This window comes from Micropterus dolomieu, linkage group LG10 (assembly GCF_021292245.1).
Source record: "Micropterus dolomieu isolate WLL.071019.BEF.003 ecotype Adirondacks linkage group LG10, ASM2129224v1, whole genome shotgun sequence".
Classification (NCBI taxonomy): Eukaryota; Metazoa; Chordata; class Actinopteri; order Centrarchiformes; family Centrarchidae; genus Micropterus; species Micropterus dolomieu.
Window position 1 is genome coordinate 29,033,568 of NC_060159.1, and position 11,104 is coordinate 29,044,671.

An 11,104-nucleotide genomic window follows, 5' to 3' on the forward strand; every position below is an offset into this window, starting at 1 on the left:
TCCTCCTTCTGTGGGTCAGTGAACCCTCTGACCTCTGTCACCATGTCAACACACTCAGGAGGGATCTGATTGGCTGCTGCAGGCCGTGTGGTTATCCAGAGGCGAGCAGATGGAAGCAGGTTCCCCCTGATGAGGTTTGTCAGCAGCACATCCACTGAGGTGGACTCTGTAACATCAGTCAGGACCTCATTGTTGTGGAAGTCCAGAGGAAGTCGACACTCATCCAGACCGTCAAAGATGAAGACAACCTGGAACTCTTCAAAGCTGCACATTCCTGCTTCTTTGGTTTCAGGAAAGAAGTGATGAACAAGTTCCACCAAGCTGTACTTTTTCTCTTTCAGCACATTCAGCTCTCTGAAAGTGAATGGAAATGTGAACTGTATGTCCTGGTTGGCTTTGTCTTCAGCCCAGTCCAGAGTGAACTTCTGTGTTAAGACTGTTTTCCCAATGCCAGCCACTCCCTTTGTCATCACTGTTCTGATTGGTTCATCTCTTCCAGGTGAGGCTTTAAAGATGTCTTCTTGTCTGATGGTTGTTTCTGGTCTGTCTGGTTTCCTGGATGCTGTTTCAATCTGTCTGACCTCATGTTCATCATTGACCTCTGCAGTCCCTCCCTCTGTGATGTAGAGCTCTGTGTAGATCTGGTTCAGAAGGGTTGGGTTTCCTGCTTTAGCAATCCCCTCAAACACACACTGGAACTTCTTCTTCAGGTTAGACTTGAGTTTACGTCGGCACACTGCAGCAGTTCCTGAATGAAGAAATAAGAAATGTGATTAATAAGTGGATGCTACAGTAAATCTGATAAATGTAAAATTTAAAACATCAAGATGGTATTTATTTTCCTCCTTCATGAAATCTCATCAGCTCATCAGTTTGTGGTGATGGAGCAGTGGATTAGACGCATGCCATTGGTGTGAGAGACCCGAGTTCAACTCCCAACTGTGACATGTCTACCAATTTGACCCTGAGCAAGACACTTGACCCCTAGTTGCTCCAGAGGAATGCGACCTCTGACATATGTAGCAATAAGTCGCTGTGGATAAAAGCATCAGCAAAATGAATAAATGTAATGTAAAGTAATCAGTTGTGAACAGTTTCTGAGTTTCAGCCCAGAAGAATTCATAGATCTGATCCAAATGTTTGTTAACAGCAGTGTTGCCTCCATTTCCATCATGTTCAATCTGTTCAAATCCTCTTACTGCTCTGCAGACGCTCAGCCAGCTCCTCCTGCTTCATTCTCCTCAGGAAGTGCAGTGTGATCTTCAGAAATGCCTCTCTGCTGCTCCTCCTCTGCTCCTCCTCCTCACAGTCCAACACCTCCTCATCCTCCCTCTGACTCTCTAAGAATTTTGAGTAATCTGGACTCAGAACTCTCTGGAACTTCTTCACCTCGTTCTTCACAAAACTGATAATGTTTTCCTGGAGCAGCTGGAACAGAAGAAAATGTAAAGTTGAACTGGTAGAAGTCAACATCAGATCATCTGTGACAGACAGAAAGCCTGCTGGTCTGCAGAGTGCAGCGTGGATCAGAATGAGGCTTCATCATTTAGTTTGTGGCTGTTTACACTAGAAATGCCTCAAGCAGTGATTTTTAGATCTCACTTCATGATGGCAATGATGGCGCAGCACGTAGTTGCAGTGGCTCTTTGTTTGTGTTTGTCCTATCTACATTGTGCTGGGTGGACTACCAGCTCAATCTTATCGAGATTGTAGCTTGCAGTGAGAGGAGTGTTGCTACACCTGAGTTTCTCTGCTCACACAACATACCAGTGGACACAGCGAGAAGACCCGGCCTCCCATGGATCACCATCATCGGGCAGGTGGCGAAGGCGGTACAGGGAGAGTAAACACGAGCGAGGCTGCGGGGCCGGCGTGATAATGAGGCTATGAAGGTAGCCACACAAACCACAGCTTCAAAGTGTTTTCCTCACCAACGCCAGATCACTCGCTAATAAAATGGATTAACTGAGGGTTTGGGTTGGGTGTCAGTGTTAGCTGGCACGTTTACTGGTTACTATTTGTACTAACTACTTTCTTATTTCAAGTTTTAATTATCGCCTACTGCATTCTCTACCTTATTTGTAAGTGCTCACTTATTGAATCTGCCTCCTTTCCTTTCACTTGGGAAACACTGAATGAACAGTGTTTTTCTTCTTACAAGCCTTCAGCAGTGTCTTCCTCCATCTTGTTAGAGAGTTTGTGAGTAGACAGCTGCGTGCAGATGTAGAGGGAGCGGCGGGGCTGAACGGTGAGGGACAGAGAGGAGCAAACACTGGCAAGACTTTACAGAAACCTAATAATTAACTCAACATCAAACTAAACTGGTATAAACGTTGTCTAATTTTACATCTCTTTTGAAATTATATCGTATAATGAGGTATACCGCCCAACCTAGTGCATATACCCCCGTTAGGAAAACCGCTCCTATCATCACAAAGACTGTTAAGACTTGGCCAGATGGAGCATCTCACCAGCTCCAGGACTGCTTCGACAGCACAAACTGGGAAATATTTGAACATGCAGACCTTGAGGTGTTCACCGACACTGTACTGTGCTACATTAAGAACTGCACAGATATTGTAAAAGTGGAGAAACACATTTGGGTCTATCCCAATCAGAAGCCCTGGATGACCAGAGATCCAGGACAACACGGAGATCCAGGTCCAGCAGCAGCTAAAAGAAAGGAACACCGCCTTTGGATCTGGTGACAGGGTTCTTCTACAGCGTGGCATAGGCGAACCTAAAGAGAGGCATTGGGAAGGCCAAGTTGGACTACAGGAGGAGGATTGAGGACCACCTGAGCAGCAACAACAGCAGACAGGTGTTGCAGGGAGTCCAGCATATCACCAACTACAGGACCAACCTTGGAGATGCCGATGGTGATGCCTCACTGGCAGAGGAGCTGAACCAATTTTTTCAATTCCAGAAGCAGCCACACTACTGTCAGTGGTCCACAACAACCCCAACCTCACAGTGGAGGAGTGTATGATGAGGCGCACTCTGCGAGCTGCCAACTTGACTAAGGCATCTGGTCCTGACTGCTCTCTGGACATGTGCTGAGAGACTGTGCAGACCAGCTGGCTGGGGTCTTCACTAGGATCTCCAACCAGTCTCTGTTCCAGACCATTGTCCTATCCTGCCTGAAGTCCTCCACCATAGTCCCTCTGCCCAAAAAACAACCATCACTGCCCTCAATGACTACCAGCCAGTAACACTCACCCCCGTGGTGATAAAGTGCTTAGAGAAACTGGTCCGGAGTCACATCATGTAATTCATCGCTCCCACCTTTGACATCCACCAGTTTGCGTACAGGGCAGCAGGTGCGCTAGGCTCGGCTGCTCTTCATAGACTTTCCTTTTACTTTTAACACCATCCTCCCCTATAGACTGGTGTCCAAACTATCACACTTGGGACTTCCACACTCCAACTGTTTTTGGATAAAGGACTTCTTGACAGAATGCACACAGAGGTTCAAAGTGGGCCCCATCTCCACAACCCTCAGCCTCTGGCTCCCCACAGGGTTGGCTGCATAGTCCCCTGCTCTATATTCTACACCTATAACTCCACCCCCACCCACCACAGGAACACTATGGTCACATTTGCGCATGACACCATAGTGGTGGTGTGGATCTCTGTAGGTGGACACATCCCCCCCAGAGACGAGGTGAAGCAGTTGACGGTGTGGTGCAGAGACAATAATCAGTTGCTCTATACAAAAAAGACTAAGGAGTGCATTGTGAATTTCAGGAAGAAGAAAACAGACATTCAGCCAATTTTCATTAACAGACTGTATCAATCTTCTGCTTTCTGGGAGTTAACATCATGGAGGACTTGCCCTGGGGTGCAAACGCAGTTGAGTTGGTGAAGAAGGCCCAGCAGAGACTTTACTTCCTAAGAGTCCTCAGGAAGAATAATACCCCCCGAAAAGTGCTGGTGTCCTTTTACTGCTGCTCTATAGAGAGTCTACTGACCTACTGTCTGTAGGAGCTCTTCAGGGTCATCAAGGTCGTACAGAAATCGTCGGCTGCCCCAACACAGTTCTCAATGGAACAGGAAAGCACAAAACATAGTGCAGGACTCATCACACCCTGGAAACCGAATGTTTGAACTACTGCCATCAGGCAGATGATACAGGACTCTCAAAACAAGAACAAACTAATTAAATACTGCCAAAAATTAATTCACAAATGCAGTTTACAGTCACTTTACTTTTACGAGTGCAATATTGCTGAATGAATGTCTGAGTGTGTCTTTTGTTTTTTTTTACGTTTATATATTTTATTACCTGTCTTGCACTGAATAAGGACTGCACATTTCACTGAACTGTTACAATGACAACAAAAATATTCTATTCTTTTCTATTCTAGCAGTAGTAGCTGAGCTTGTACATTTACACACCATAAATATGGAGTCCAGGTCTGTTTGATGCTGCCGGGCAGACCGACCGCTGGGAACCTTTAAGCTCTGCTGATGAACTCTGTGGAGAAAATATTCAGTTTAATTATTAAATAATAATTTAATGTCATTTCACTTCAAGAATGGAGTGATGGAACAGGACCTGTTCTCAGGTGATCCAGATAGTTCCAAATACACCAACACCCTTAGATTAAGTCAGCACCAATAATGGATCATGCTTTTCTGCAGCCCCCTTCTAGCACTCGGAGATATTAGATCCCAGAAACCTAAAGGTTTCCACAGCAGTCACCATGGTGATGGCCATCCATTGTTCAGCCTGCATCTGAAGGCTGACACTGTTAGTTTCTCTAGATGTCTCTGCAGAATCTCAAGCTTGTTCTAAAACTGAATGCTGAAGACAAAATGTTTTTATTCTGAAGAATCCATTATTCCACTGCACATCTCCCGGCCATTTACACACCTAATGTTACTGAAATGGTCCAATTTTATAAACACCTGGGAAGTTGGCTCGACAGCGGTGTCTTTTAAACATCATGTGGAGCAACTGGCACAGAAACTAAAGATAAGAATGGGTATCTTATGTCAGAATAAAGACGGTTTGTGTCTTGAGGAAAATTATTGTACAATCAATAGAGCTGAGCCGGATACTCCGCTGAAGTATCTGGTACGGATAAAGTACTTTTGCCGAGTACGAGTATGAGTAATACGAGTCAATATCTGTGCTCGGATTGAATAAAAATCCACATTGGGTAGCTGACTGTGTCTGCGTTCTGTGATAGTAGTCACAGCATCCCTCCCCGACACACATACAGATTTATTGTGTTGCTGTGTCCCGCTCTGCTCACGAACCGGATTAAACTTTAACACTTCAGAAATACGACAGTAGCACGTCCACATCTGACACATGCAGGGAGACAGAAGGTCGCTGACAGTGTGAATGTCTAAATGAACAGGTGTAGTCTATAATAATGCGTTGATAAAAAGTGTTCTTACGAGCTGTATGAAAATATCAGCCTTATTCTTTCAGCTCGGCTGTGTGTCGGCATTTCAACATTAAAAGACTCAGGCTTACTTTAAAAAAAACTTGTCGTCACTTCAAAAATGAGATTAATTTATTTAACACACTCAAAAGTGTCCAAACATTGTTCTATATCCCTACCAAACTGCTCATAATATTCAGCCTCACATAAGAAAAATAAAATCTATTTATTTTAACGGCTGTGTCAGGGTGTGTGAAACAAAGTGGGAGCAAATAAAAAATATTAAACACATTTAAAGGCAGTAAGTAGGCTGATCCTGCTGTACTGTAAAAACCTGCAGGCAACACTAGCCTGAGGCTTTTAATCAGTCTCTGTTGGATTATTTTATATGATATTATAGTCAAGAGTTTCTCCACATCACCGCTGCAAACATAAAGCAGCCTATTGGCTAAAACAGTCTGTGGGATTTCCTACAGATGGTGACGTCATTTTCCAAGAGAGCTGATTGGTCAGTAGGCGGCGTTTTCACAGAGTTGATCTCTTTTCTGGAACATAACCTGCTCCGGAGCAGGTTAGCCTTCAGCATAAGTTACCATGGAGATCTACCCCGGTAAGAAGTGAACCACTCCTGGTACTGAAAACCCAGGGTTAACCCTGAAGTTACCTGGATAAGCTCAAATCCTGCTTCATGGTACAGGCCTCTGGTGTGGAAATAAAATTTTAAAAAAAGAACCACAAAAAAAAAAATCACACCGATCATAAAAAAAAATTCAAAGTTAAAAAAAGAAAGTTATGTTGAGTATGAAAACTCTTGTTCATTACATTTTACTTCATAATTGCAATGTGTTGTATTCATTGTTGCAAAAAGCTCAATGCTGATGCCGTCATGTAGTTTTCTAATCTGCAATAAATATAACAATTTCTGATCAACCCATATCAATTGCATGCTTAAAATAACATACCGGTTAAAGCCCCGGCCATTTCAAGACAACCCGACCCACTTCCGGGTTAAATTCCACCCACTTTCGGGTTAGGCCCCAGTCCGAGTACAGATACAGATAATTCATATGGTTAACACAGATACATATACAGGTAGAGATAATGCTGTACTCGCTCATCCCTAACAATCAATCATCATGTCTGTGACTTTATTTTCTAGCTGCTCATTCTAGCCTAAAACATCTTGATGCAGTTCATCATTGTGCTTCGTGTTTCATTACAGGAGATGAAGATTGTCCTCATCAGTGTGAACCATATAAAGCAGCAGGCCGGTCTTAAAACTTGAGTGTCTCGTCCAACCGGCTGATTGTAAAATTTTAACTTCAAATCTATTTGGTAAAGTTTGTGACGGTTTCTGCTGTAACAAGATGCTGCAGATGTTCTTCCAGTCTGTGATGACCAGTGGTGGTCGTCAAACTGTGTAACTTATCCTGCTGTGTTGCAGTGTGGACATCCTTCCAAGACCTGATACCTTATACAAATACATTTTGCCTGTGACAGTCAAAAAAACAACACAAACAATAAGATTCTCACTTTTGTTCAGCACGGTTATGTCCAGCTTTGAAGTCAACATGGAGATCCATAGACCAGTCGCTCTTCATGGACATACCGCTGGGTTCAGGAGAGCCTGGTCTCTGCTGATGGATCCTTGTGTGAACAAAGACTTCAATAAGCGACTTTATTGTCTCAGTGATCCTTTTAAGAGGATTATGAAGCAGTAAAAGTACCAGACAGCGGGACTACTGAGAGGCTGTTCTGCTTGTCATTAGCATTTAGAGGACAGTTATGGACTCTTTTGTTTGTATAAAAAGATAAAAAGTCAGGGGCCGAAGTCATTATGGGTCATCTTCTGAGGAAATCTTTATGTGTTGTCTGTACCAGATTTGTTAACTGTGCAACCAATAGTTGGAGAAATATTTCACTCTGGACCAACAGACAGACAATACCAGCACTACAGCAGCACCTCTAGTTTGTTCTATAAAGTCCAAGGCATCACATGGCTCACAGATATTACTGGGGCCACTTTGCCAGAATAACTGCAGCTCAGCAGCAGGGAGCTTGGTAACAGTGTCTGTTTGCATCATATCCAGATTAAAGCTACCTGTGTAGGAATGTTGGACCCTGACACCAATTAAACACAACACAGGGAAGCTATTGGCAGAGAGCTCATGTTAGCACAGACAACACCCTGTCAGCAGTGTTCATAGTTCAGTGTTCATAGTTCATATTTCATCAGTAGAATCTCTCTCCAGTGCGTTATGTGGATTATCCAGAGGAGCAGGAACACTGTTTCTGAAAGTGATGTCACTGTTAAACGTCACCTTTGAAAGTTGTGAACTTCACTAAACTTCCTTCACCTCCATGTACTGAGGTGAAACCTCAGGCAAATATCTCCAAACCTGAACTAATACACCAAAACTGTCCGACTGAAAGATCCAAAATTTTGGGTGAACAGACCATATAAATCGCTGCCCTCCTGTCCTGTTTGTTCTGATATTTGTTCCTTTTTGCTGCAGTTAATGTTTGTGTGAAAAGTGAGAAAATTAAAGAACATGAAAAATTTTACATTTTACATTCTTACCGTTGATCAGCAGAGTGGTGTCCACTTTTGACCTCAGAAGTTTCAAACATCAACTGGAGATCCTTCACTGACTTACGGCTTGATGCAGGTCCACGTTCACTTCCAGGTCCAGGTCCAGGAGAGTCTGGTCTCTGCTGACGGATCCTAGTATGAACAAAGACTTGACAAATCAGTTGTGTCCTCAAAGCAGATTTAATACATATATTTATGTGTTGGTGTCTCTGGTAGTGAGTTGTCGGCTGAATCTGCAGTTTCTCTGTGTTACAGAGTTTATAGCAACTTTCAGTTGTTGTTTATCTGTCTGGCTGCAGCTTTACTGTGAGCAGCTCAAAAATATATTTTATTCACCTCAATTGTCCTTTGAAAATAAGAGGAGGCTCCATTGAATGGTCACTCTTGATGGACACACAGCTTGGTCCAGGTCCAAGTCCAGCAGAGTCTGGTCCCTGCTGCTGCTCTGGGCTTCAACACAACACACACAGAGCTTTGAGAGTGAATAATGATGGTGGAGTGATTTGAGTCCTGGACAGTTAGAGATCCTCATCTCACCTCTGAGCTTTGGTCTGGCTGTCATGTTCCCCGCACAGAGTGCTTTTAGAGGGAGGGACTCCCTCCTCTCTGTCCTCACACTGATTCATAGCAGAGCCCACACCTTCACACAAACACAACAACATGCTGAGAGAGCTGCACTCATTCATTACAACAAGCTTTACATCTCAGATCATCACTGCTCTCTACCACAGTGTCATTCTTCATTCCACCACCTGATGGAGCCAAACGGAAGACATTATTTCAAACATTTCAACTGTGGAAACTACAATAGATTCATTTCTGTACAGCTGTGCAGTCTTCAGAGAAAAAGAGAAACTGTCCCCAAAACCTTAAAAAGTCCTTTAATCTGAATAATTTACTTTCAACCTGAACTTCACCCCAAAGAACAACAGAAAAAGGAGGTGTGGTGAGAAAATGAAATATATAACTTTGTACTATGTTGCCAGAAATGTAATAAGTTAAACTTTTTCATAACCTACAATAAAATCATGTTTTTAAGATATATATAAACTCAGGTACATGTCATGTTGAGGGACTGTTTCATATTAATGAGGTATAAGGATGGTTCATATAGTCTAAGAGGAGATGTCAACAGTATTTCTGAGACATTGTTAAAGTTTTCAACTCTTTATTACCTGCTAATCACAAACCACGCCAACTGTAAACACCTTTAAACTCTTTTTGCAGAACTGTGGACAGTGAACATCCCTTACTAACTGAATCACTCTGGTTGTTAAATGTTACGTCAGTGTTAACCTGACTGAACAGGCTGACAATAAAACTAACAGCCCACACCTGGCAACAAGAAAAGCTTTCGCACAAACAAACTGTTTTAAAGAGTTTGTGTTCACTTTCTGTCAGATCTGTCACTGCAGAATCACATTACTTTAATAAACAGTCAGTGTTGAGTTCAACGCTATTAAAACTATTTTTATTGATCAGATTGGTTTGCTGTCATACCCTTGCTAGCTAGCGATAGTGTTACTAGTGTAATTGCAGCAGATTTCTGATCAATAAATTAATAGATTCCAAAGCATCTATTACAACAACATAATTTACTTTTGATGGTCACAACTAAATGGAATTTACAAGCAATTTATTTATAATTTTATTTTAAAAAGGTATTGGCAATGCAGTCTACGATGCCGATACATATATTATTATATATTCATAACTATTTTATAGAACTACCAGTCAGTGAAAACTACACAGTGCTAGCTTAGCATGAGTGGAACAATGGATGAAAGAAAACTCAAATATTGAAAGTCTGAACAAAAACATGTACTGCAGTACTGTTGTTTTGCATTACATCACACAGATGTTCCTATTTTTCTGGTCACCTGGTGTGACGTACTAACAGGCTGAATATTCTTTTCTTGTTTCTCATTCGTTTCACTAACACAGTGAACAAAGTGACACAACACATCACTACTACCACCATCTATACTGTTCTCAGATCATTTTAACAGCCGCTGACACAAACATGATGGAAACTGTTCATTACCTTCTGATGATGGAAATAATCTGCCTGAAGCCGATGAGTGAAGGTGAAATTAATCGGCAGCTTCAACCAGGAAACCAAGCAGAGAAAGAACAAACATGGAGCTCACAGCAGGAGCTTTTCAGAGATCTGTTGATTCACATCCAGTCTCAACTCTCTGGATTCATCTTCAAATGAAGAGTTCTTTAAGGAAATGCGATCACAGAGCAGCTCTGAACTTTGGAAGGATCATCAAGTCAAACAGTAACCTTGCTGGATCATAAAGGTCTGATGATAGTTTGATCCTTGCTGCCTTTTATTTCCCAACAAGGAAATGTAAAGTGGCAAGGTTCCATTTATTACTGCAGTCTGTTGTATCCATCATCATATGTTGTATTCACACAGACACAAACAGTGAGGACACAGCGTGTTTAGGACAGCGTGTATGAGGACAGAAGGTTTACCAGGACAGCGTGTATTTTATTTATTTATTTGGCAGGGACAATGCAAACAAACATAGTGTCAAAACAAAGCTTGTCACTGAAGTGCTGCATATAAAATTTGTAGCTAATGCTAATTTTCAACTCCTGTCCCTGTTTGGGCTTTTATACACAATAGAATTTACATACTTCACTACTTCAATTTAAAAAAATAATATAAACATGACATGTAATCATGCATATCATATACAACTCTTACCTACTTACAATAATTAAAAATGAGTTCACTTTTGGTTTGTCTTTAACCAGTTTTTAAGCCTGGAAGTAAACATTTTAAAGACAGGTACAGTCTTGATGTCAGATGGTAATGAGTTCCAGAGTTTAGAGCTCTTCACAGAGAAGGTCGTCTGTCCAAAGCTGGTCCTGCAGTATGGTATGTTACAGTCATGATTTGTGGAGCTCCTAGTGACTCGAATGCTGTTTTGTCTCTCAACAAATAAACTTAGCGGGTCAGGTGCTAAATGATTAATGCGTTGTAAATCAATTTAAGGAAGCAAAGATTGCTAAAGCTATCAAAATTCATTGAATTATATTTCTTAAGGATGGTGCCCATGCTGTCATGCAGTATGATATATGAGGAAAAAATCATAGCATG

At 42.0% G+C, this 11,104-nt stretch overlaps 1 protein-coding gene across 1 annotated transcript in view; it reads right to left on the minus strand.

The window, feature by feature from the left end:
• Nucleotides 1–8,615, minus strand: part of LOC123977322 (NLR family CARD domain-containing protein 3-like) — a 17,478-nt gene extending 8,863 nt beyond the window's left edge. Inside the window, exons 1-5 of the mRNA XM_046059910.1 lie at nucleotides 8,527–8,615; nucleotides 6,930–7,043; nucleotides 4,399–4,477; nucleotides 1,200–1,428; nucleotides 33–748 (exon numbers count right to left, since the gene is read on the minus strand). Coding sequence (XP_045915866.1) covers nucleotides 33–748; nucleotides 1,200–1,428; nucleotides 4,399–4,477; nucleotides 6,930–7,043; nucleotides 8,527–8,615 — 1,227 coding nt within the window. The remainder of the gene's footprint in view (nucleotides 1–32; nucleotides 749–1,199; nucleotides 1,429–4,398; nucleotides 4,478–6,929; nucleotides 7,044–8,526) is intronic.
• Nucleotides 8,616–11,104: the final 2,489 nt, after the last annotated feature.